Source organism: Carettochelys insculpta, chromosome 9 (assembly GCF_033958435.1).
Source record: "Carettochelys insculpta isolate YL-2023 chromosome 9, ASM3395843v1, whole genome shotgun sequence".
Classification (NCBI taxonomy): Eukaryota; Metazoa; Chordata; order Testudines; family Carettochelyidae; genus Carettochelys; species Carettochelys insculpta.
This window is the reverse complement of record NC_134145.1, coordinates 24,986,485-25,013,914: the sequence shown is the minus strand read 5'-3', so window position 1 is coordinate 25,013,914 and position 27,430 is coordinate 24,986,485. Positions and strand designations below refer to the sequence as shown.

Sequence of the window (27,430 nt, the reverse complement as noted above, 5' to 3'; positions counted from 1 at the left end):
TCATCCAGTTACATCTGGATTTTCTGATTAAAGCATCTTTCTGACAGGTATCCAGTCACTAACTTTTTCCAATGGTTAATCATTGTTAAAGTTAAATCGTGTTTCTAATTTAAGTACATATTGCTTTAACTTGAAGTCACTAATTCTTGCTATGACTTTCTCTCCACTCTCTGCTTTAAGCACTCGCTATTTTAATCCCTTGAAGGCACATTCACATCATCCACAAATCATCTCTTGGTCTTCTCTGTGGTAAACCAAAGAGATGTGGCCTTTACACTTAAATACCTATAGATGCCCATCCTATTCTGTCAAATCTATCTCAAACTAACATACGATCAGATATGGAGTACTATCCATATACCTACGAATGGCCACCACACAATCCCATTCCAAAGCAAAACAAAAACAAACAAAACCTTTCAACCAGTCTTAACCTTAGCCCCAAAAATGTAACAGATCCTTAACTTTATGCACAACGAGTCAACCTATTAATCAACAAGACTAATCACGCCACGCCTACACTGCACCTCCCTTCTGGGAGGGCCATGCTAATGAGCAAAGGGGAACATTGAAATGAGGTGCAGATTTAAATATTTCACACCTCATTTGCATACTCCCACAAGAGCTCACTTCCAGAGAGCCTTTTCTGGAAGCAAAAGCTACCGTGTAGATGGGGTTCCTTTGGAAAAACCCTAATTCCTCAAACATTTCCTTATTCCTCATTCTTCCGGAAGGAATATGGAATAACGCGGCACTTCTTCTGGAGTCTTGCTCTGCTTCTGTTTCAACAAGAGCTCTCTGCTATGCAAGACCCTTCCAGAAGAAAGTGTGTGTAGCTGCTCTGCGAGCTCCTCTTCTGAAAGAACAGTCTGACATAGCACCAGCTATGGCATTTCCTGGCTGATTCTTTTGAAAGACTGCACATGGCTGTGTGGATTCACTCTTTTGAAAGAATGAGTAACTTTTTCAGGCTGCTTCTTATTTGTGGATGCGATCCTCCGGAAGACAGCTCCCAGAGGATCTTCTTCTGGAAGCACTTGCCAGTGTGGACGCAGCTTCAGTTTCTATGTCTCAACTCCCCATGTGTAAAATCTGGAGACAGTGGCACCTCCATTCCTTTCTCCACACTAAGAAAGTTAAGTCTATGTAAGCTCCTTATAACTCTGTAGTACTGACCAAGATTCAGTCTAGCAAACCTTAAGTACAGATATAAATTTTGCTCACATGAATTGGTCACCTTAACCCTCAATGAGCCCATATTAATTGACATGCTAGACTTTACAAATACACATATCCTGCCGGATCAGGACTTGGTAATTTACTTGTGTGGTGCCACACAGCATGATTTTAAACTCAAGAGTTCATCACCCAGATTTGGTCAGCATCTCAATTATAATGCTGATCATGTTTCAAATTAGATTTCAAGACACTTTACCTTCATTTGCTGCCTTTTTTGCTTCAGTACTGACCAGCAGCTTGAAGCCACAGCCTAAATACAGAGATAAATAATTTATGAAACTTCTACACAGGGAAACTAGCTATTTAAAAAGAAGCCAACTGTAGGATCTTGCATATGATACCCAGTTATTTCCTTAATTCTAATACTGTGAATAAATATAAATTCAAACAGAAAATGCTATCTTGTTGCGAATAGCTCATTTTACTATCAGGTCATATTTCTTATGTTTAAATTAAAAAAAAACTGAAATTATGTATTCTTTCCCAGCAAATTCTGCTCCATTTTGCATGAGTGCCAAATTGTATTTGAATTACTAAGTCCCTGTTTTCCACAATTTAATATTTGCAACACTTAAATTCAACCTCGCTGACACACAGTATGCTCTGTGCCAAAATGTGTGTATTCCAAAACCATAACTATTTCAGATTTTAAAAAATAGCATATGAACACATGGTAATGGCTTTTTTCACTTTAAGAAAGAACATACTTGGAATAGTTGTGCTTACAGCTGTGGAGTTTTGTCCAAATAAGGATCTGAGCAACATAAACTGATGGCAAAACTAGGTTCCTCTCTCCCACAGCATAACAGAATTCTGATGGAATGTGATGCTACTTCAATACCATGAGGAAACTTGCTACTCACAAAACACAACTTTACCACATATGCTACAGAAATTGTGTCTCTTACCTTTTTTCTGTAGAAGAAATATTGCAGTTGAAGGGTAAAAAATAAAAAAGGAAACCCAGCAGTTTATAATTCTACAGATATATGACAGCAACATTTCTCACATATGAGCAATTAGCCAAACCACAATCTCTTCCTTCAAACATGTATTAATGAGCCTAGTTATTATTATGAATATTTTCTACCAAGTAAAATAGGCAGATGGCCCTATGAGAAAACCTAAAATACGTTTCTGAAAATGTTATGAACAGTTGAGTATTTCTATATTTTATAGTTCCTGATACTTTTTCATACCAGATCAGCACAATTCTGGGGTCTAAACCAATGCATTTCACCCATAAATCAATTATCTTATTTGAAATGTAGCTAACATACACAGCAGCCTAGCAAAACTCTTCTTACTCAGGGCAAATAATTATTTTTGCCAAGTGAGTACACCATTTTTTTTCCATTTTAATTGATCATCATGACAAAAGATTGGCAAGCAAGTCTGGGTAAATTTTAAATTAAGATTGTGCAAGGCTGACACTGTGTAATAGATTTTGCTCAGGAGTATTTAAAATCGAGGTGTGGCTGGAAACACTTATCTTTGACATACACAGAGAAGTCTCCCAGATTGGAGTTGAATCCACTTGTACAGTAATATGATGAATTTTACCTTGTGGTAACTTTCCCTGTTTGTAACCCATGAAAGAGTTCAGTTGCTAAAGATGCTGCTATTGTAGGCTGGGTCTACACGTTCCCCTTCCTTTTGAAAGGGGCATGTTAATGAGCAGGTTCAAAAGATGCTAATGAGGCGCTGCAATGAATATGCAGTGCCTCATTAGCATGATGGCAGCTGCGGCGATTCGAAAGTGAGGCTTTTTGAATCATGCGCCGCCCGTGGAGACAGGACCTTCTGAAAGGACCCCACCCCCAGTTTTCGAAAGTGCCTCTTCCGATCAGAGATAGGAAGAAGGGCTTTTGAAAACTTGGGGGGGGGGTCCTGTCAGAAGGTCCCGTTTCCACGGGCGACGTGCGATTCGAAAAGCTGCACTTTTGAATCGCCGCGGCTGCCATTATGCTAATGAGGCACTGCATATTCATTGCAGTGCCTCATTAGCATCTTTCGAACTTGCTCATTAACATGCCCCTTTCGAAAGGAAGGGGCATGTGTAGACCCAGCCGTAATCTTTAGGAGTAAGGTAAGTATACTATTGGGAATAGGCACCTATTTAAAAGTTTTATAAATAATATTGAAAGTAACAATTTTAATATGTCTCCTATTGGTTGCAATAATCTATAAGCATCATAATATAAACAATTTTAAAAACCACTTACAGTTTCTTTAAAGGAGGAGTTTAGCCAGCGGTTATTTACTACATTCTGTATAGATGTAGGTGGATTCTCTAAGTCTTCAAAGGAATCCAATAATATAAAGTCCAGCACAATATCATAAAAATTTAGATTTTTCACCTGCAGTCAGTTAAAACGAGATCAAAATAACTTTCTATCAACACTGGAATAAACCAGTATTTCATACTCTACACATCACATACAGATTTATCATCTTAAGTTATTGAACTAACATTAAAAAGTATTTCACTAATGAAAGAAAACTGACAAACTCAGAAGTACAGAAGTTTTAAAAAGTGTAAGAGCACTTCTCTAAATCAGCTGAAATACAAATATTGATAGCTGGATTTCCCATACTTATTAATAAATATAAACTTTGAGAAGGGAAACAGATTGTGTGATTGAGTTTAATGAGGGAAAACACACTACAGAAATCCAAACTTACCCCCCTGGCAGCAAGTTCCATCTCAGTATTAGCCCAGTGGTCTGTTTGCTCTAAAAAATGTATCATTTCGTCAAAGACCTCTTCAAATTTCTTTGGATTCTGTGAAATGAAGTGTCATATTTCCTAATAAGATTAGCTGTTTTAGTTCTAAACTCTTAAGAGACAAGTGTTTAGGTTTTCTTTTAATACTCCAAGAGATTAATCATGGTTAAATCTACGATTAGGCAAATGAACTTTGGCTCTCTTACCAAAGTAACAGCAAAAGAGGAATTTACCTTTCGAGCTCTCACAATTAAAGCAGACAATATTTTTCTTCCACTCTCAGCAAGAAATATTCTGTTTGCTGTTTCTGAAAGAATTACCTGGAAAAAATTTCCAGGCAATAAAGACCATAAGTACACAACATACTTATAAAAGGAACTGCACTAAATGAGGCCATTACTTTCTTCAGTCAAATCAAACTACGAGGTGCTTGCCATCCAGGTAGCAAAAGTTCCCTGGCTACTCAAAAAAGATGGGTCTCCCATCCAATGATACACAACATTATCCAAGAGGCTGTTCATTTTGTCTTAATATGGCCCCTATTCACAAAAGTACTTAAGCCTACGTCTATACTAGACATAGAAGTCAACCACTGATACGCAATTTTAGCTATCAGTGGCTGACTTCAATGGCTGTGTATACAGAAGGTGGTTGATGACAGTGTTTCTCCCATCAACTTTCCTTAATCCCTCCTGCTAGTGAGGAGTTCTGGGGTCGACTTTGACTCCAGAAAGAGCCCTTTGGCACTTGTGCAAACCAAAACCCTGGAAAAATCAACCCTCACCTGGGTTGATCTTCCATAGCAGTATGGACCTAGCCTAAGCAAGTCCTTTATATCATGGAAACCTGAATGCAACGGGACTCTAAGCAGATAAAATGTTACTCAAAAGGCTTTAATTAGTAAAAACAAACAAAAAAAAAAAACAAAAAAAAAAAACCCTCAAAAGTTCATAGTTTTCCAAAACATAAAAAAAACTGCACTCCTTCAGTGTGCTGAATATTAAACAATAATATGCTGCTCACAAACAGCATTCAACAATAACATACAACTACAGATAGTCCCTCACTTATGAACGGGTTACATTCTGAACACCTAGTCATAACTCAATTTGGTCCTAAGTCGGAAATACCCTTATACCATAATCCCTCGAGGTATGTGTGGGTTGCATTCCACGCAACCCTTGAATTTTGTGTAAGCTGGGGAGGGCTTGGGTTGCGGCAACAGGGGTGGTGGGAGGGTCCAGTTGAGCTGGAGCTTGCAGGGGTTGGACCCAGGCAGCAGGGGGTTGGGGCAAGGGATGAATCCAGCCAGGGGGTTGGAGCTGGGGCTGTGGGAGTGGTGGGTAGAGGGGTTTGAGCTGGAGCCCCGGGCACAGGTTGAAGCCGGAGCCCTGCATGCTGGGGAGTGTGAGCTGGGACCGTGGGGGATTGCAGGGGTTGAACGGGGTGAACTGGGGTGTGGGGGTTAACTGGAGGGGTAGAGCCTCATGCGCCTGCAGCAGTTGACAGCTGGAGCCCTGCGCATGCTGGTGGCTGACTGCTCAGCGTGTGCTGGGGGGTGAGGGGGTCAGCTGGGGACGATGGGGGGGTTGAGCCAGGCAGACGGGGGAACTGAACGGGGGTGAACTGGGACGGGGATAGGTTGAGCTGGCAGGGGGGATAGAGAGCCCCTGCGCATGCTGGCGGCAACTGACAGCCACATGGGGAGGGCCATATGTGGGTTGGGAGGTTGGAGCCAAGTCCATGGGGATTGGAGGGGAGCCCCAGGCACGTGGCTGGAGCTCCCCACTGGGGGAGGGTCATAAGTATGAATGGTCATAAGTTGATGTGTTCGTAAGTCGGGGACCACCTGTATTACACTAAAAATAGGGTACTGCAGAAGTAGGGTAAGACAAAAGAACATGGCTTTGGTCTAATTCTTTTCCATTTGAGTTATGCATATTGTAGGAGAAAGAGAATGTGTGAGTGGAAGTGTGTGCATAACATTGATAACTATTTACCTGAAAAGCCTGTCGAATACAGTGAAGCTTAGCAAGAAAGTCACTGTCTCCGAGACACTCCAACATTTCAGTCCTATATAAAAACAGAAAAAAGTTGTAAACTATATTTAGAAAACAGAAGCACACTAGGATTTATTTAGAAAAAGTATCAATTACTCTGAATATTAAATGGGTTAGGACATTAAATGCACTAATATGGAGTGTTTATCTTTACATCTTGGCTTTTTTTTAATAAATTATTTAATACACATAAATCAATACCTTAATATTCTGGAATAAATTTTGCCTTCTTCTGCTAAGTGCATAGCTTCTTCATATAATGGACAATGGCAAACAGACTCTAGACCATACATATTTCGGATCTCTTTACGTTCAGTAAGCTGGAAGACATTTTTTGTTAAAACTTAACAACTAACTTGCTAAAATTATTTTACAAGTACCAAATGAATTCAAAATCTGCCTGAGACTCTGATGAAAGAAATATCTTTTACTACACCTATAACTGGTCAACACTCAATATTAAAACCAAAACACCACTACTGGATATTGCGGATTTTAACATGAAAATCATGGTTTCAGTTTTGCGCTTCTGAAGAGTTAAATTAATTGTAGAACAGTTTCAGATTAGTTTGGTTTGAATTTGAATACTTAAACCAATAACATTTGTTAAAAGGAAATGTCTCATTGCTGGTCATGAAGAATAAATGGATGAGGTAAAACTAAAAGGAGCAAGAGGATAATATCATACAGAAAGCTCGGAATGGCTATTAAAAAAAAATCCCCATACTCTTCCCAGTAAATGTGGCTGTTAATTACTAACACACATTTCTTAACAATCCGGTGTTTTACTGTGGATGCCAAAAAGGCTCTTCTCTGTCCACAGTTTCTAATATTTGAGTTTAAACCTTTGGCTGACATTACCACAGAAATGCATCATTACCCATCCCACAGACTCTTAACGAAAATTATATGTAAACAATTAAAAAAAACATTAATATAGCACATTCTATGTTAGGAATATCATACATTTTTCACTCCACCTAGCAGTGGCTGGTAGATTAAACACTTACCATTTCCATTACAAATATTACATCATTCTTATTATCTCGCCAAAAAACTATAAAGGCATACATTTTTCATTAGAAACTGGCTAGAACAAACATTCGAACTACTTCAGTAAAAATTTACAGTATTAGTGCAGATCGTCTGAAAAGAAACTTTTTAGTCTAGGCTATCAAAACCCTAATTTAGAAGTGTCTGAAATAAAACCAACTTTTACAACAATTAAGATAAACTCTATGGTTGTGTCTACACTTGCCTCCCTCTTCAAAGGTGGCATGGTAATTAGCCTGATTGTAGAATACTAATGAAGTGCTGCGATGAATATGCAGTACTTCATTAGGCTAATCCTCCCCGCGGCATCTTTGAAGTTGCAAACTTTGAAGTGCCAGCATGCCATGTAGCCACGGCCACTTCAAAGTACCCGCGCAACTTTGAAGTTCCCTTACTCCCCCAAAATTTTAGGGAGAAAGGGCACTTTGAAGATGCACAAATATTTTGAAGTTGATATTCATCGCAGCACTTCATTAGTGTTCTCCAGTCAGGCTGATTACCATGCCCCCTTCAAAGAAGGCAGCTAGTGTAAGCACAGCCTATATGAGTTTCTAATATATTTATGACACCATTTCGTAGACCAGTGGTTCCAGACCTGGGGGTCCGTGAGGGTACTGCAGGGGGTCCATGAAAAAAATAAAAGATAAATAAAAATGATAATAAATAAGCTTTAAATAAAGTGCAAAAGTTACAATCAAGTATTATTTTTAAACTAAATCTCTTCCAATAATGTTATTAATTGTGGTCCGAAAATCTATGCTGTGGTTTCCTTTTTCCATTTCATGAAATGTACATAGCAACTACAATTGGCTTTGATGGGGGTCCCTGAACAGTTTGGTGGGGGGCAGCTGGGGATCTACACTTGTGAAAAGCTTTGGAACCACTGTTAGAGACATTCAAAATTAAACAAACAAACGTTAAAATGTTTCCTTCAAATACTGTCTTCTCTTAACATTAAGTTTTAAGATAGTACATTTATCAAGTGAAGAAAATAATGTGGGCAGATTTTCCTGTCATTGGGGATCTCTCTCTCTCTCTCTCTCTCTCTCTCTCTAAGTGGTGGCAGGAGAAGTTCTACATGCACATTAATGAGAAAAATATCCTTCTGAGTGGGCCTTTTCCATGGGCCTTACTGGAGCAAATCCCAGTGTCTACAATGGGAGTTAAACCAAAGCTTATGACCTTATTTCAGTAAAGCTCTTTCACATGTGTTTAAATTCCACATATTTCAATGGGATTTAATGTGTGTAAGCATGAAAAGAGATGTTTTGCTGAACTGGATCATAAAGCAAGCCTGTGTATTTCAGAGAATAACTGAAAAATAAAAACATTTAAAAATTGGTAGGAAAATATACTTAGAGCAAGTTACAAGTAATTAAACTAGCATGAAAATTTACAGTCCTGTCTTAACAGTTTGAAATGTTTGCCTTGTCTTTTTTATTTGCTGGCTCTGTAGCATGGACTAGGATAAACTGACTTCCTGAAATAGATCTGCAGCTGTGAAAATATATCAGATTTACATTTTGATACTAATTAACACCACCATCATGTTCACTGGAATAAAACAGTCTAAAACAGGTTTAGAGAATTTACAGCGTTGTTCTCTAACTTTACTTTACCTTACTCAATCAAGAAAACAGTAAGTTCTTGCACAGGAAGATTGTCAAATGTATTGTTTAGAAGTAGTGTGTAGTGTTAGTGGTGGTAAGAACAAATAGATTTTTCTAGTACTTTTCATATTTGAGGTATAAACATATCTCTTACACAAATTTTTCCAATAGTTTCAGAATAGGAAAAAAAATCTTACTTCATATAGAATCTGTTGTCCAGTGTTTCAGCTTAACCATATTTATAGAACAGCCTTTTTCAAACTTTAACATACATATTTTCAAAAAGATGTGACATATAAGAGGGGACACAATCATACTAATGTTAAAGGTCCAATCCAATACCTACTGACATCAACAGACTCCCATGTGCTTTATCTCATCTGCAAAGCATAAAAAGGGATTAGGAACCAGGTAATATGGGTGTCCTGATCAGACTTCTATGGGATCTGTGGCCTGATATTACCTGCAGTTAATAACTCCTCCTTATGCTTTGCAGATAAAATTTAAAAAAAAAAATCAACTCATATTAAAACAGCTGAACTTCAGGAGAAAGCAACTGCTTTCTTGACACATTCTAGTCAAGTCAAAGCATGTAGCCAAAGGAGATAATTTATAGGTTAGTTAGTATAGCTACAAAGTATTTCTATTTTACTTAATTGTCTGTACAGGAAAGTTAAAGACCTGAAATGCCCTAGACAGGATAATGGCAGCATTTTCCTGGATATGAAAAATAAGTCATGGCACTTCCATAACAAAGAAAATATATTACTTTAAAATAATCCTACTAGTGAAACTGTAGCAATTTATCTCAGTTCTGTAATAATTTTAATCTAAATTATAAAGTAAAAAGAAATCTAAACCCAAATCAAAGGAAGCAAACAGATGAGCAAAATAAGGTTTGTGACAATTTAATCTATAAAATGCGGAAGCTAGTTTGCTAATGAACATCCAGTTTTTTCATAAAATTGGAGAACAATGAAAAGAGGTGTTTTACCTCTACCATGACTCAGTTTTAACAGCACAATTGCTGCAATCCTGAAACTTAAAAAAAAACAAATCAATGTAATAAATTTTAAGCCCAAAGCTTTCAATGTACCCAGTAGCCTCAGAGATTGGGGATCAGCCTGGACAGGAAATGGGAAGAGGGGTCTTTGGCTTCTTGAAGGGTAGCCTCCTCACCTCTCTAACGAATGCCCAGCTTCTCATGGGTTTGGGTGTGGGGCATCCAAGAGCACTGGCTTTCTAAGGAATGCAGTAGACATTCATATTGTCCTGTAGACTCAAGAAGGCACCACACAATCAGAAAAACAGCTCCTACTCTCCTGCCCTGAGGTAAGGGGATTTTGGGTCTCATGTGGATACTGTGCTATTTTACTTGGGGGTGGGGGGGGAGGCGAGGCTGATAAGGATTTTTTCCCTCATTGCTACCTGGCCAGGGCTATATTTGCCTTCCCCACACCTGTTCAAAGAACCAGCAAGGCTGACAGACCACAGGCCTCAGGGCAAGGTGGGAGGGGGGCCCCAGCTCCATGCCTCAGGAGGACAGGGACAATGGCAGAAGAGGCAGAGCCTAGGGCAGTCAGCCCTCAGTGCTTCTCTGAACATGGTGCTGCTCCCCTCGCCCGAGCTGTGGGCAGCAGCAGAGCAGCCCTTCAGGGGTGTTTCAAAGGGTTCTGGAGCTCTTTCTGCCACTGCTGCAGAAGTAGCAGCAGCAGTGGCCAGAGCTCTGGGCCCATATGAAACACTGTGTCACTGTGCAACTGCCCCCTTTGCCCACCCCCATCAGCAGGCTTGCCAAGAGCCTAGCAGGCCAGTGAGAAAGAAAGGGTGAAGTTGTTGCAAACTAATGTGTGTCCAGTGCAAATAATTGCTCCACGGGAGATCTACTAAACTGGAATGTGAAGTGGAGTTGGGAGAAGCAGCTGGGGAGCCTGGCTGGGGTTCCTACTGTATGGTACAGGGAGGCGACATCTCTCTTTTTCACCAGCCCCGGGAGGGCAGCTGTGTCCCCGCAATGGCTGGGACCAGATGTGGAGAGGTGAAGGGAGACTGGGACTGACAGCAGTCCTCTGCCAGGTGGAACAGATCATGGAAGAAAGGATGATCTGCACTGGACAAGATGTTGCTGGATAGCTCCCAGAGGAGTTAAATTAATGAAGTTGAATCTTAGTTAAATTGTATTCCATATGTCTTGTTTGTCCTAGATGGGCAGGAAGAAAAGACACAATGTTCTTTGAAGCTATGAAGAACACAAAGGGCCTATTCAAGACCCTTCTCTGGTAACATAAAAGGGCTGTCACTTCCCATCCCACCCCTAGGAACACCTGTCAGCAGAGTGCAGCCTCTCACATGGGAAGGGAGCTAAAGGAGGGATGGCCAGAGGACTGCTGGCTATTCTCCACTACCAAAATGGCTCTTTAGTGGCCATTCTAGGAAACCGTAGCCCCCACTTGATACTGAACTGGTCCCACACAGTTGCTAACACTGGAGGAGCACAAAAGTGTTTCTAAAGTCTGAGTAGTAGTGACATAGCTGAGGATCTGGGAGAGCCTGTGGTCTCTAGAACACACCTTCCACAGAGCCTTGAGGGCCAGCCCCATTCTTCACAAACTTCCCCACGCACTCCTAGAACTTTTATTTCCAACTGAGCCTAGAACTTATGCCTGTGATCTCACCCAGATTTCATGCAATAAACTAAATGGTACTTTCTTCAAATGCCTTCCTGTTGTAGATTTTCAGTCTCCAAAGCATAAAGGAGAACATGACCCTCTCAAGCAATATATTTTCTTTCCACAGCCAACAAAGTTTAATCAAATTACTGGCTCTGAAAACAAGAAACAAAATCTGTAGTTAGATTTATTTAGCTATATTTACCAAACTAAGCGTCAATCCATCCGCTACTAACCAGGACAGGAAAATTAAAACGATGTAACTGCGCCGACACCTGTGACCAAAATCTGCCTCAGAGGAAGTTAAACGTTTCTGCTCAAAGACCCTGGCAAAGGAACCCAAGCAATTACTGAGGCACACTACCTCCAAGATTTTAAAAAAAAAGAGATTCATAACTTTGCCAAAAATTCCTTTGAAACTACTGTCCAACTCTTACAAACTTCTCTTACAAGGCAGTTGATTCAGGATGATTAGTAGGATTAACTAAGATCAAAGTGAACACAATGAAAGAGTTTGTTTTGCAAAGAAATGGAACAAGAGAAAAGAGAGTGTGGCTCTTCACCCCTGTCTTGGGACTAAACCATGTAAAGATACTTGAGTATGCAGCTTCTAGTAAGCTAACAAACCAAACCCTGTAGCTCAAGCTATGGAGGCTAACACTTTTAGACCCAAAAGTCCTGAATTCAAGCCCCACACAGGACCAGGACAAGGATCATATTGAATGGGATTGCGTTCCCAAAACTGGGCTGCCTGAAAGGTAAACTATTACCTTATTTTAAAGTGAGGCCTTTAAGATGTACAAAAGGAAATTCAATTTCCTCTCCCCACAGTTGTGTCAGATGGCTTCAAAATACTAACCCTTTCAAATAGTAGCAATTGCAGCTTACAGGTAACTTTGGGGACACAAACATCATTGTTATAGGATGAAACTGGAACACCTGCGACTTAGGTTAAGACAGAACATCCCCTTACATCAAGTTAGTTGCTTGAAATACTGCAGCTCAGCTTTCACATTATACTACAGCTACAATGTTCCAGATGCTCTGAAGCAGTGGGGGGCAACCTGCAGCCCATTGGGGCTCCCCTTGCAACACGTAGACCCCGTCTGCCATTCTACCCCATGAGCCTCTCACACACCTGGGCACTGAAGCCCCATACTTCCTACTCCTCCCCCTCCCTCCCAGCACTTTAAGAGTACTGCAAATCAGCGGTTCATAACTGTTTCAGCTCTGGGACAGAGAGGGAGGGGCAGGCGCAGAGCACGAATCAGCGGATTTGCAGCACTCTGAATGCTGGGAGGGAGGGAGGGAGGGAGGAAGGGGGAGGATTGGGTAAGTGTGGGGCTCCAGTGCCACAGTGTGCAAGAGGCACATGGGGGGACAGACGGGTCTGTGGGGCCACAGGTGGAACCCCAGTGAAAGGACCACTCATGTGTAGGGTGACTACATCTCCCTGTCCCACACACAGGACAGAGAGTTATGGGGGGCAGGGGTGGCTCCTCCAAGCCCCGGAGAGCCGGGAACGAGGCGGCAGACGTCAGCGCTCCCCAGGGAAGGGGCAGCCCCTGGCACTCCCCAGGAGTCCCAGGGAAGCGGCAACTGCTGGTGATCTCCCTGCTTCCCCGAGGCTCAGGGAAGTGAGGGGGTGGGAGGGGACAGCCCAAATATGGGACAATTCGTCCCTTTAAAAAAAAAAATAAGTTGGGACACCTTTTTGGTGTCCTAAATATGGGTTCCTCCTGCCCAATACAGGATGTATGGTCACCCTATTCATGTGGCCCACTCCCTATTTTTGGTTGCCAATCACTGTTCAAAAGACTATCAAAAGCCTCTTGCAGGCTGGGTGTAGAAGCGGCAACTTCTGATATCTCAAAGGCAATGCTGAAAACGGCATTTATACACTTTGTAGTCACTTTTAAACACCAAAGGACCTTCAACACCTTCCTCTCTAGTGTATTGATCAAAAGACGTTTCTCATTTACCAGTCCTCAAATGTGTTTCTACAGTAAAGACACTTCAAATTGGGAATGCAAAACCACTGGGCTTATGGTGGGTAGTCCTGTATTACATACTTTATAGCGTTCATTCCTTGTTTGTATGACTACTCAACAAGCTCTTCAACTAGAACCAAGCAATGAAGGTATTAGCTCTCACACAAACAAAAATCTGTAGTTTCCTAGGACCTTCCCTGCTGCTTCCTTGAATTGTTCTTCCAATGGAAACATACTTCCTAGAATGTTACTAGTAGGATCCCCAAAAGAATCTGTCATCGGGTGGGGGGGGGGGGGGCGGAATCACAAAGCTCAGGGTATGGTTGCTCACTGGCCAAGACAATTGAATAGGAAAAGAACGTTTTGCACCATTTTCTGTGCCTTTGGAAGGAAGGCCATCTGACTCTAAGGACTTGTCTGCACTGCACATACAGGTATCCCTGATTTAGCTTGCTAAAAATAGCGTTGAAACCACAGTATCACAGGCAGTGGCACAGATCAGTCTCTCAAATACAAACATGCCTGGGAGTCTAGATATGTATTCTATGCACCCCACAGCAGCTTCAAAGTTACTTTTCGCAAGCTAGTTTCTTCAGCCTGTATATGCGTATACGCCTACCTGTGCCACAATTTCCCATCCTGACTGCAGTGCAGACATACTGTTAGTGTCTTTAGAATATTAAGATGGAGAGACTACCTTGACAATTTAGAATGGGAACAGTCAGGATTATTGTTCTTGCCAGTTATAACAGTTTTTCTTAAAGAGACCGAGTCTCTCTAGGTTTGGGATAGGAAGAATCTCCCCGCAAAAAACATATCAATCTCTCTTACTGAAAGACTGCGTCCCCTACCTGTTACCAAGCAGACAAGATACAAAATTGCATTTTCTCTGCACATCTTCCTAAGTAGTAGGAAAGAGCACACAAAAAATGGGAGATGATGCGTTATCTGTCTTTTTTACATCCTCTTGAACTGACAGGACTCACTCACATATATATGCATCTCCTAAAACGGAAAGGGACATCTACTCCAATTGCCTGCCCTCTTGGCAGGGCCAACCATCATGTGAAGGGACCTTGGATAGCCTGCTTCTCCAAATGACAGGAAAGGGTAACTGGTGAGGGGAGAGAGTTCTTGTTAGCAATTACTTTTCATCATTGTACTGAAAGCTACTGTGTGCTACCAAACTCAGGGAACCTTGGACTGTTATATATATGATCAAAAGGTTAATTTTAATCAATTTCAGATCATTCACTGCACAAGGGAAGCATCTTCCCCCAAATCCTTTCGATTTTGAGTACATAGCAGAGTGGGGAGGAAAAAGAATACAGTTATTTACATGGTTGGTACTTTGTCATGTAATCTGACTTCCCCAGTAATCAGAAGCATTTTAGGTGTACATATATATCCAGTTGTGATATACAGAAAGAACGATTCTTTACACTAGTTAGCAATTCATTTTTAAAAGGATGCATAACTCCAATTCACTAAACAGTTCTGAAAGCAAAACAAACAGGACAGGAATTAGTGGATTGTGACTCTAGTGGTCCAAAAAGAAGAAAGTAGTGGGTGTGGTCTGCAGAGGGAGGCATTTTTTCCACATAAGTTGCCATTTATCTCCCCACTGCAACCCCGAGATCAGTAGCTTTTACTTTACAGTAAGAAAAGAGAAACATCAGTAATCTATTGTTCATGAAAGAAAGACTCTAGTAGTATTAAAGAACCAATCCTTCTCACTCTCACCTCAGCTGCTGAAACAAAAGAGTCTGTTGACGCAATGCTCAGTGTATCTCGCAAACTGAAATCTTCTGTATTATCCTTCATCATTATAGCCGTACCTTTATCTTAAAAATGAAAAGAAATAACTTTTAATCAGTTTGTCTATTGATTTACAGGCTATTGATTTCATATTCTGCAGCCCTGGAACTGGGAGGTTGCCAGATATTCAAATATTTCTGGATAATACAGAGGCATACCTAGCTATGCATAAACACTAAAGAAAAACAAGATTAGATGTTAAGAAACAAAAATGTATGCAGTGTACTTTATTAACGAACAACAGTAGTATTGCATGCTCTAAACTTATACTGTATTTGCTGTATGTATTTATATTTACTTTCACTATACTGTACTTATGCAAAATATAGCTAAAATTTACTTATGGTTAAAATGCCAGTTATTTGAGAGTTCTGGATAATAGAATGCTGGATATGAATGAGTTTACTGTAGTTACAAGGCTTGAATTTAAATGGCATTTTTTAAGAAGGCCTTCCTTTTAACTTTCGTCATATAGTAGTATTCCACATAAAATTTGTTTGAACAAATTTTGGTATCATGAATGTATTGAAAACTTAGCAATTTTAGTATTGCATTTATTTGGGTGATGCTCCTTGAAAAGCTACACCAGACAACTGTTTTTCCTCTACTCAAAGATATTACAAAACAAAAACTTTGTTTTAATAATCAGCTCATGTTATCTGTGGTAAAGTTTTTTTTTAAATAAGTTAATTTTAACAAATCTTTAAACATCTCCAAACTATAAATTCTATAAAACTATAAATTTATAAGTTCTATAAATACTCAGTGCATCTTATTGCTACAGGTTTGTATTTCCACTCATTTTTGTTATATTTTAAATATACATCTTTCACTTTTTTTTTTTTTTTAACTATATGACCAGTATTCAGTGTGATCGCAGATGTACTGATAATTTACAAAAGAAAGAACAAAAAAGAAAACTATAATTCTTGTTAAACAAGGCCACAAAGTTGTGCTTTGGCTTTTTTCTTGGTTTGTTTTTTAAATGATCCCTTCTCTTTAGTTTTTGTGTTTCTCTGAGCTTGGACGGGAACCAGAGTAAAAACAGTTTATTTTCCAGTTCTCATGATCTTAAAAAGGAACTGCAAGAAAAATTTAACCCTCGCTACCTCTCCTACCCCTCTGTCTCACCCCAAACCTTCCTCAGTGAAATACACACATCCAGAAAAATTTCTAGCAGCATTAGGATTTTTAAAATCTTCAACAAAGCATGTGTTTTCCACTAACATCACGCACATTCTATTAATCGCACATTCTATTAATCTGCAATACAAACTCTTTCAATTTGTATTTAATCTTTCACATTTCAACAATTGTGGCACACGCTGCCAATGAATATGTTTTTGTTTATATCACGAAGAAGTACTTTCACAGAAATATTACATACATAAGTAAATAAGTTAAATCTTGGCTTGATGTACTTCATAGTACATTCTCAGCAGAGCACAGGCATTTATCTTGGATTACTTTATGTTCAGATATTACACAAGTGTTGTTAAAAACTCTGTTTTATTTCCAGACCCAGACATTTCAGTAATGTCATCCAGATAAGTTACTATGGTTATACAGTATAAAAAACACTATTACACAGTAAAGTGGCTGAATGCCAGTTTTGTTGGAATGGTTTATTCATTAATTGAAATGCTACAATCCACATCAACACTGAAAAGTCCTGTGGCACTTTATAGACTAACAGATTTTTTGGAGCATAAGCATGCATCTGACAAAGTGGGTCTTTGCCCACGATAGCTTATGCTCCAAAAAATCTGATAGTCTATAAGGTGCCACAGGACTTCTCATTGTTTTGCAGATACAGACTAACACAGCTACCCCTCTGACACAATCCACATGATTTTAGCCATTATTATGGATTTAGAATGGCAGCTGACAATTATGCACCAGACATCACTAAATTAACAAAATCCTTATCACACTAAATGTGCCTCTTTGAGAAGACCCAAGGAAAATAATATTAAGAAATCAGGACAAAACTGTTCTTAGATATTGCCACATAGCATTTAGTCACAGATTGAACCCAACTTTAAATCAATCTCACTGTTATACATATTAAAGCACTGACTGTCAGATACTCTATTTTTAATAGTGTGTTCTCTCTCTCTACTAGCCTACCACTTCATAAAAGGTAAGAAAATAAAACTATTACAACATCCACATGGGTCATCCAAGTATCAAGAAACAAATTATACACGCTATATCTAAATGAGAAGGCTTCCTTTCCAACAAAAAACAACAAAAAAAAAGCTGTTTAGATGCTCCTGGGGGTAGGAGTGGAGAGAGGTGCTTTTGTTGATAGACAGGTCTTCCAGTTCCCTCAGCAATCCCATCCACCGAGCTTTCAGTTGGCTGCTCTGTCGAGAGAAGGCCAGGCAGCCTGCCCGCTCTCTGTTGACAGAGTGGATTGCTCTTTCTATAAGGTTTTGTGTGTGGACGTGATCTACCGAAAGAGGTTTTGCTGGAACATCTCTTCAGACAGTAACTTCTGTCGACTGATTGCCGTAACGTAGACATAGCCATACTGTACTGGAATTTGGAGAGCTAGGACAGGAAAGACTCAGATTCATCTGCCAACCATTGGTGGTCAGCAAAGCACTTGCTTCAGTCTACAGAGTCCTACAGAAAACAGACTGATAAAACAATACTGCCTCCTCCTTATTCCTAGTTCATAGTTTGCATTAAGACTCATTTAAAATACATTAAATGCTTTTATTCCTTTTCCATACAGGCAACTGCTAATAGCTGTAATATGCATTTTAAAGGCAGGGTTGCATGTACAGGCAATCTGCAGAATTTTCCGTAGACTTGATCCTTACCACAGAACTCTCCCCCATAAGCTAAACTTTCAGTTTAAAAATAATTTCTATCCCACATTGCTACAAAAAAAAAAAAAAAAAGTACTAGTGAAGTCAATAGAAACTAAAATTTCGTGTCATGTTTACCCTTCTGTAATTGGGGATGCCAGATAATAAAACGTGCCAGTTAACAGAACTGGAATCGTCCGGCCCTGCTCTGCACTCCCACCAGGCAGTGGGCTCCACGGCAGCAGGACACTAGCTCCAGCTGGTCTCACAGCAGCCAGCCCTGGCCAGGACACCAGCCTCATGGCAGTCTTTATTGCTTTTACCTTGCCAAAAGAAGGTGTAATTGGCTTCTTGGATAGAACCAGCATTTGCAAGTCTCATTTAATAAAGTGCTGCAATGTCAACCTTCCAAAAATCATCAAACTTGTGGATTATTACCCCTTGCTACTTCTCCATGTAGAAGCTAATGACACAGCAAAAGAATGACCTTGAGCAGATCACTGCAGATTATGTAACTCTGGAAAGGAAGATCAACGAATATAGACCACAGGTGGTGGTTTCCTCCATTCTCTCTGTTGAAGGGGTCCAGGTAGAGCTCATAGAGGTAAATTTACAGTTGTGCAGATGGTGTTGGAGAGAGGGATTTGGTTTCTTCGACCATGGGATTCTCTTTCGGGAACAAGGATTGCTAAGAAGTGAGGGGATCCACCAAATGAAGAGAGGAAAGAGCATCTCTGAGGGCAGGCTTGCAAGCCTCGTGAAGAGGGCTTTAAACTAGGGCTGCTTCTACATTCGCCCCCTCCCATCGGAGGTGGCATGGTAATGAGACAATTTGAAGCAGGCTAATGAGGCGTTAACATGCATATTCAGTGATTCATTAGCACAATGGCAGCCACTCGAATTTTGAAGTGCAGACTTTGCATTGCAGATTGACATTGTAGATGCAGGCAGCTTCGAAATAAGCACCTCACTTCAACATTCCCTTACTCCCACAAAAGTAGTCGAATTTATCTCGTAGTGTAGATGTAGCCTGCATTTCCTATCTTTTAGCCAATTATTAGTCAATGAGAGGGCCTTCCCTCTTACCCCAGGACTGCTTAGAGGGGCCATGTACAGCTTGACCAGCTGCTCATAAACAGGAAAGAACTAGTTGGTGAAACAGAAGTGGGTGGCAACCTGGGCTACAGCGATCATGAGATGGTAGATTTCAGAATTCTGACAAAAGGAAGAAAAGTGAGCAGTAAAATACAGACCTTTGATTTCAGAAGAGCAGACTTCGACTTCTTGAGAGAACTGATGGGCAGGATCCCCTGGGAAGCTAATATCAAGGGGAAACGCATTCAGGATAATGGCAGTATTTTAAAGAAGTCTTAGGAACAAACCATCCTGATGCACAGTAAGAAGACAAATATCCTTGATTAACTTAAACTCACAAAGGATGCGTATAAGAAGTGGAAACTTGGACAGATGACTAAGGAGGAGTATAAATATATGGCTGGAGAATACTGGGGGGTGGTAATCAGGAAAGCGAAAGCACAATTAGAATTGCAGCTAGCAAGGAATGTGAAAGGCAACAAGAAGGGTTTCTACAGGCATCTTAACAACAAGAGGGTTATCAGGGAGGGTGTGGGGCTGTTACTGGATGAGGGAAATAACCTGGTGAAAGATGATATGGGAAAGGGCAAAGTACTCAATGTTTTTTTTGCATCAGTCTTCATGTACAAGATCAACTCCCAGACTATTGCACTAGTCAATGCAGTATGGGAAGGAGGTGGGCAGCCTTTGGTGGGGAAAGAGCAGGTTAAGAGCTATTTAGAAAAGCTAGATGTACACAAACCCATGGGTCCAGATTTAATGCATCCAAGGGTACTGAGGGAACTGGCAGATGTCACTGGCTTTAGCTATTATCTTTGAAAACTTGTGGAGATCGGGAGAGGTCCTGGATGATCGGAAAAAGGCAAATGCAGGGTTCATCTTCAAAGAAGGAAAGGAAGACAATCCATGGAACTATAGACTGGTCAGCCTTACCTCAGTTCCTAGAAAAATCATGGAGGGGATTCTCAAGGTATCCATTCTGAAGCATTCTGAATAGGGGAATATGATCTAGTGTAGTCAACATGGAGTCACCGGGGGCAAGTCATGCCCAACCAATCTGATAAGCTTCTATGATGAGGTAACTGGCTCTGCGGACATGGGGAAATCAATAGATGTGATATATCTTAACTTTAGCAAAGCTTTTCATACAGTCTCACATCATTCTTGCCCATAAGTTAAGGAAGTATGGATTGGATACACAGACTGCAAGATGGATAAAAAGCTGGCTAGATGGTGGGGCCCAATGGGTAGTGGTCAATGGCTCAATGTCTGGTTGACAGCCAGTTTCAATTGGGGCGTCCCAACGATTGGTTCTAGGGCCAGTATTGTTCCACTTCTTTACAAAGGACCTGGCTGAGGGGATGGATTGCACCGTCAGCAAATTTGTGGATGACACTAAGGTAGGGCGACAGGTAGATAAGTTGGAGGGTAGGGATAGGGTCCAGAGTGACCTTGATAAATTGGAGGATTGGGCCAAAAGAAATCTGACGAGGTTCAACAAAGACAAGTGCATAGTCCTGCAATTGGGAAGGAAGAATCCCAAGCATAGTTAACAGGCTGGGTGCCAACTGGCTAAGTGGTAGTGCAGCAGAAATGGACCTGTGGATTGTGGTGGATGAGAGGCTGGATATGAATCAACAGTGTGCCCTTGTAGCCAAGAAGGCTAATAGCATATTGGGGTACATGTGGAGAAGAATTTTCCAGCAGATACAGAGAAGTTATTATTCCCCTCTATTTGGCACTGGTGAGGCCTCATCTGGAGTACTATGTCCAGTTCTGGGCTCCCCAGTACAGAAAGGATATGGACACACTGGAGCGGGTTCAGCTGAGGACACTGAAAATGATTAAGGGGCTGAGCACATGACCTATGAAGAGGGGCTGAGAGATCTGGGCTTATTTAGTTTGCAGAAGAGAAGACTGAGGGGTGATTTGATAGACTAGAGCTTCCTGAAAGGGGCCTCTAAAGAGGATGGAGAGAGACTGTTGTCATTGCTGACAAATGGCAGAACAAGGAGCAATGGTCTGAAATTAGAGAGAGAGAGGCGTGGGTTGGAGATTAGGAAAAACTATTTCATCAGGAGAGTGGTGAAGCACTGGAATGCTTTACCTAGAGACGTGATGGAATCTCCATTCCTGGAGGTTTTTAAGTCATGGCTTGACAAAGTTCTGGCTGGGATGATTTAGTTGGGGTTGCTCCTACTTCAGGTGAGGCGCTGGACTAGATGAGTTCCTAAGGTCCTTTCCAGCCCTAGGATTCTACGATTTGTTCAGATCGTGGTCTATCAAAGATGATATTGCATACTGATCCTGTATACTGCTTGTTTACTGTAGATCATCATCACGTGTCAATCCTCAACATACAGTCCTGACATTCCTGTTTCCAAACTGGAAAGGTCTTGCAGCCCACCAGAATCCTTAGAGAAAAATCACTGGCCTCCATGTTATGTCATCCACAAGCGACCCACTTAGTTGACATTAAAATTCCCATAGTGAGCAAAATAGAAGGGTAAGAATTTCAAACCTTGCCCCCTTGACAGCTCACTCAAACTGGCTGCCCCACCACTTAATAAATACAGCTACATTTTTCAAGATACACAAATCAATCTCAGTAATACTCAATACTTACCGTTTAGAAAAATCATCTGCCAAGAAATGCATCCAACCTTACTATGATGTAGCTATGTAAGTATGAGAGATGTTTGACTTTTCTTTGTGCACTGCACCTTTAAACATGAATAGTCTCAGCTAGTGTATCCAAGGTCAACACTACAAGTCAATTCTAGATGGCTAGTGCAGAGTGGATAACACTACTCTTCCATGAAAATGTATATTTATTTTCTGTTGTCCTTAAGCAGAAAAGACTGCAGTTGAACTAAGTGAAAATCATTGTCCTTAAGTGAAAAGGCTGAAGCTGGGTAGCAAAAGCTTAATAACAAAATAGAAGTTTTCCTATGAAATCAAATACTACAAAAAGGGCACTGGTAATATCAGCACAAACCACTCAAGCAATGGAATCCATCCTCAGCTTGAAGTAAATAGATTTACAAAATGCTAATCATGTCACTTCCCACCTAGGTCAGGTGAAGTTGCGCAGATTGACCAACTAATCGCTAGAAAACTTTCAATATACTTAAGAGTGAAATGGTTTATATCAAGTTCTGGGTTATACCAATGTCATTAGCAATTAAATCTTTATGACATGGGTGTCCACGTGTTAAAGTAGTATCATTAGTTAACCGTGTGCACAGTATTGTAGAAAACAATACGTGGTCAGTCACTGCCCCGAGAGCATACACCCATTCATTCACTGTAAATGATGTCATTCATCTGGAATCCCTGTAAAATAATAAGATTAGGCAGTCCCAAATGAATTTGCTCCTGACGAAATTCTACACCAAAAAACAAACTTCTGTGCACAATTTAAAATTCTGTATATTATCAAAATAACAGACTATAATCACACCATTTTCAATTATTTGCTGACAAATATTTTGAAATAAATTACCAAAATAATTGAAAATGATGTGATTACATTTTCGTGTTACTGTGTTATTTTGACAAATAAAATTATGTAGAATTTTAAGAGATAATCTTTTGTGGAGAATTCCCACAAAGAGTACTAGGGTCCTGCATGGTAGAATCTGGGGGCAGACAGTTTTTTGGGGGGTCTGGGTATGCAGGTATGCACAGGGCTTGTGTGGGGGAGGGAGTTAGGGTACGGGGGTGCATTCCCAGTTCCCCTCTATTTCTCCCCCACATGGTGACTTACTTCTACCTCAGCTGCTCCAGGAGCCCACCAGGGAGGAGCGAGTGAGCACTTGGGGAGCTTCTCTGCTTTCCCACAGAAACCATTTTTCTGCAAGGAAGCAAAAAGAACCTGTAGGGGAGAATGTGATTATGCATACACACAATGGTGCAGAATTCCTCCAGGAGTAGAATATGTCGCAAAGCAACATACTTCCTTGTATGCCTTTACATAGGGATTTATTTTTTAGTCCTTTAAAGTAGTATCAAAAATATAGGTAAGGAATATGATTATAAGAATGGGTTCATATTTTTCTAATGGACAACTAAATCAAACTAAGTAAGGTAATGTGCAAATACTTAGATTTTTCTTACACTTTCAACCCGAAGTTTCACATTTGTGGGGAGGGATAGGGTCAAACTGCTCTTTCATGATTCAAAGCTTAAAAACAAAACAAACAAACCCTTTATATTTTATATTTTGAGTTGAAGTGTAATTACATTTCAGTTCTCTCTATAAATTATCAACTGTTACCATAAAATTGGCAGCTTTTACACAAAATTTAAAAAAAATCTCCAAATAAAAATAACCTGAATAAACTGTTATTTAAATATTTAACTTAAACCTAATATTAAGACTGCCATATTCAGTAAACAAATGTGATCATACTCATACACACATTAAATATCACTATATGTTTTTTGTTGTGTATTGCTGATTAACTCTCCTTGACCTATACAACAAATTCTTTTGAAACTGGTGATTTGTGATATACACACGACACCCCTTTGAAGTTCATACTTTTCCTTCAATTGTTTTTGAAATTAACTTTGGTCACACCTGCAACTTATAAGTTTCTACCAACGGCTTCTTGTTCTTATGGTTTTCTTGCACGTAACCAAGATTTATATAACTTCTCCTATGCTTGCATAGTAAGTTAATGTTCAAAAGTTAGTCAGCTGTGTGTATAATGCCATAATCTCTGAATAATAAAATTTTTTATATTATACTGTCTTGAAGTTCATCATGCTGAACTTCTGGAGAAAAGCTCAATGGCAGAACTAGACAATTATACCTTTCATTTGCCTCCTACGTAATTTTAAATGTATGGGTGAGCAATAGAGCTATTAAAATAGTATTACAGAGGAATACTTTTTGGAATAACACCATCTTACTCATTTGTTGAGCTCAGGCAACACAGTAAAGGCTTTGCACTTGTTTGTTTAATATCATTAAGACTCCACTTTGCTACTCTGCCATCACACAATCAAAGTTGGAATTTAGAGTGAGTAAACTTAAATTAAGCTGTATTAAGCCTTTAAATTAACTGCTGTCTGACATATTCTTGCGCTCCAAGAACATCATAAAATAACTTCATATTCTGAGTTGCCTCCCAGTGGTGTTGCTTTCAAATGGTCAGTAATTTCTTTGACATAACAAATCTTTTTTCTTCAGAAGCCAATGTCCACGTGTTGCTTTTTTCCTCCACTAGGTGACGAAGCCAACAATTAGTGGGTCTTGTCTGATTTTAGACTAATGTTCTTAAATTTCTATTCAAACATTCCAGTACATCTACTGAAGAATTTGACTGGCTTTTGGCCATTCCATTTGTTTTGAAGCCTAATCATTCATGTATCATTTGGCTTCCATACTTAAAATTTGATTAACTAAAGCAGAGGTTTGGCATTCGAACTGATCTAATTCCTTCATGGTTAATTCAAAAAGATTGTCAACATAGCTTATTCTTGCTTCTTCCTTTCCTCTCTGCATTGTCTGTTTTCCTGTAGCTTAAAAAAGATCAAATCTATTTTGGCCAAAGCAAACTACTTTGGATTCCAGGAATGTTTTTTTAAAAAAGAAACTAGGCTGTTGATTGGGAATTTTATAACACACAGTGAGTGCCACAATAGCTTCCAGATACTCAATCATCTGATTTGGCTATCACTACCATTTTTAGCTGCTCTTTTCATATTTTACAATAGGCTTTGGAATCCAGTCCTCTTCTACTTTTGTGCAGAAATGTTTCTCAGAAATTAAATGATCTGTACATTTAGTCCAATGGAATATTAATATATTCAGATACACAGCTCACTAGAAAATGTAATTTTTAGAAAGGGAAGAGGGAGAAAGATTAATTCCAGAGCTTCCACTCTGAGAAACTCCCATTCTTCTCTAGTTTCCAGCCTCACTCTCCCACGAGAGAGGCCTGAAAGAACCTCTACAGAGATTTTAAGTAGTGAACCATTTTCACCAGATTTGAAGTTCAAGGTCTTCTCATCCCTAAGGCAAAGGACTTAACATGCAGTGGGTCTACTCAAATAAATGAAGTTATATATTTGCTTAAATACATTACTGAATCAGGGTATTAATCTGCACTACTTATTGTTCCTGTGTTAAGGAGCTCTCTGCCACTTTCCCGGACCTCTGCTATGCTGCATCAAGCAGATGAGCAGACAAGGAAGGGAAACCAGTAACAAAAAGGCACAGTAATAACAGGAACATGCTAGTAATTGCTCAGTACTTTGAATGTCCTGAGTTTTGCACTTTTTGAAAAAGGGAAAGAAGTATTTTTTTCCAAGAATTTTCAGCTCATTGCTGGAGACTACAAGATACGCTTACTCTCTGAGGCACAGGCTCCTACTAGCAGGAAACCTTCAGCCCACCACTCGATTTTTTTCAGTCTGTAGCAAATCTCTGTGCTGTAGGTTGGAAGCCCTGCCATGTGCCTTATGTGCAGTGGAGAATGGGAAGCTCTATGTACTGCGACCGTCCCCAGCACCAGGTCTGCAGCTCCACTTGCTGAGAATCATGGCCAATGGGAGCTGCAGGGCTGCATACACAACACAGAGATTGCAGGGCTCCCTGGTCCCTCTGCTTAGAAGCTGGACATGGTGGCCACTTCCTTAAGCAGTATGGAGCCTGGGCAAGAAGTTTGCCTCAGTTCTACTGACTGGGAACTGCTTCAGATAAGCATCACCCAGCCAGAGCCTGCAACACAACACTCTCCCGGCCCCTGCCCAAGTCAGAACTCCCTCCCAGACCCCATACCTCCACCTCACACTCCCTGGCCCTGGTCAGAACCCCCCTCCAAACCCCAAACCCCTTGTCACAGCCCTGAGCCCACTTCTGAATTCCTTGACCCCACCCCTAGATTCTCTCATTCCTAGACCCACCCCAGAACCTGCACCTCCATCCAGAGCCTTTGCCCCCTCCTGCACCCCTGCCCCAGCTTGGAACCCCCTTCTGCTCCCTGAACCCCTTATTTCTGGTCCAACCCCAAATCTCTATTCCACGCTCCATCCCTCAGGGTGGAGCTATAAGCATTAGCTTGCCCCACCAAATGGAGCCTCTGCATCCATCACAAGAATCATATGGAACAAAGCAAGCCTTTCTAACAAAAGTTTTGAAGGAAGGAGGGTTCTTTCTACAGGACTCTACTTCATTCAACCTTCACCTGTACACTGAATAGTAGTTTTTTTTTTCTAAATTAGCCCCAGCAAAAAATATCCTATCTTAATTAAATATACAGGGATGATACAATGTTGGGAATTTTTTATTTAAAACTTCAAATGAATGCAAAAGCAAGAAAATACATTAAATCACTTGCAATTTGATCAAATCAAAATGAATTTACCTCAGACTACTGAAATGGACATTCTGAACCAAAAACATTCTTCTCACATACAATAATATGCTAAATATTTTGCACAAAAGAAGTTTAAACATGACAAATTTTACTCTCTCCATTGTCTTTGTTCCTAACATGTTTATAGTCGGACTTTCCAGCCTGAGAAATTCACCCCGACCAGAGATCAGACTTCGAACATTCCAGCCTCAAAAGTGAATGTCCGAGAAAGTGCTAAGCAAAGACAGGCCTTTTAGGTTGGAAACACTTAAGCTCACCTATACATGCAGGTGTGTATGTCAGATATAGAAAGAACACACGCACACACACAAAATGGACTGATCATTTATGGAATTATTTTAATTATTCATGGCTAGTAACTTTTCTGATTCTTGTAACTGCTACTTAACGGAGCAGGAAGGTGCAGGGATGGAGGGCAAATCAGGCAATTTGTGGCAGGGCGGACTCCAGTTCCTCAGTGTGCAAGATGCAGTTGGGGAGGGGTGCAGACAGGGGAACAGTAGGTGGAAGCCCAGTGCACAGCAGGCTGCTGTGGCCCACTGAGGTGAAGTGAGCAACTCATGTATCCAACTCATGATCCATGGTTGCCCACCACTACAAAGTTTTACATTGTTTTATTTTCAGTGCTGTTATTTTTTTTTAAATCTATATTTGTAAATTGCATGTTCACAATGAGGACTATACAATGGTATTGGTGTGGGGTGGACTGAAATACTATTTTGCGTATTTTTTAGAATACAAATATTTGTAATGAAAAATAATATGGAGGAACTACACATTTTGTATTTTGAGTTATAACTGAAATTAATGTATTTGAAAATGTAGAAAGCATTCTAAATATTCAAGTAAATTGCATTTTATTATTATTTAATGGCAAGATTAATAATAGGGTTTTTTTTTAATTTCACAATTAACTTGAACAGTCTGACAATCTGACTAGACAGCAGTCCTTAAAGAC

General features: G+C 40.2%; 1 protein-coding gene across 3 annotated transcripts in view; it reads right to left on the bottom strand.

Annotated features, from left to right (window-relative positions):
- Positions 1-27,430, bottom strand: part of MIGA1 (mitoguardin 1) — a 55,134-nt gene that overhangs the window by 8,087 nt on the left and 19,617 nt on the right. For all 3 annotated transcript variants that reach the window (XR_012646607.1, XM_075003170.1, XM_075003169.1), the window contains exons 8-14: positions 15,093-15,193; positions 6,228-6,346; positions 5,967-6,039; positions 4,200-4,286; positions 3,925-4,023; positions 3,465-3,599; positions 1,436-1,489 (exon numbers count right to left, since the gene is read on the bottom strand). Coding sequence is in view for 2 of the 3 variants with exons in the window: in XM_075003170.1 (XP_074859271.1) it covers positions 1,436-1,489; positions 3,465-3,599; positions 3,925-4,023; positions 4,200-4,286; positions 5,967-6,039; positions 6,228-6,346; positions 15,093-15,193 (668 nt within the window). In the remaining variant the exon portion in view is untranslated. The remainder of the gene's footprint in view (positions 1-1,435; positions 1,490-3,464; positions 3,600-3,924; positions 4,024-4,199; positions 4,287-5,966; positions 6,040-6,227; positions 6,347-15,092; positions 15,194-27,430) is intronic.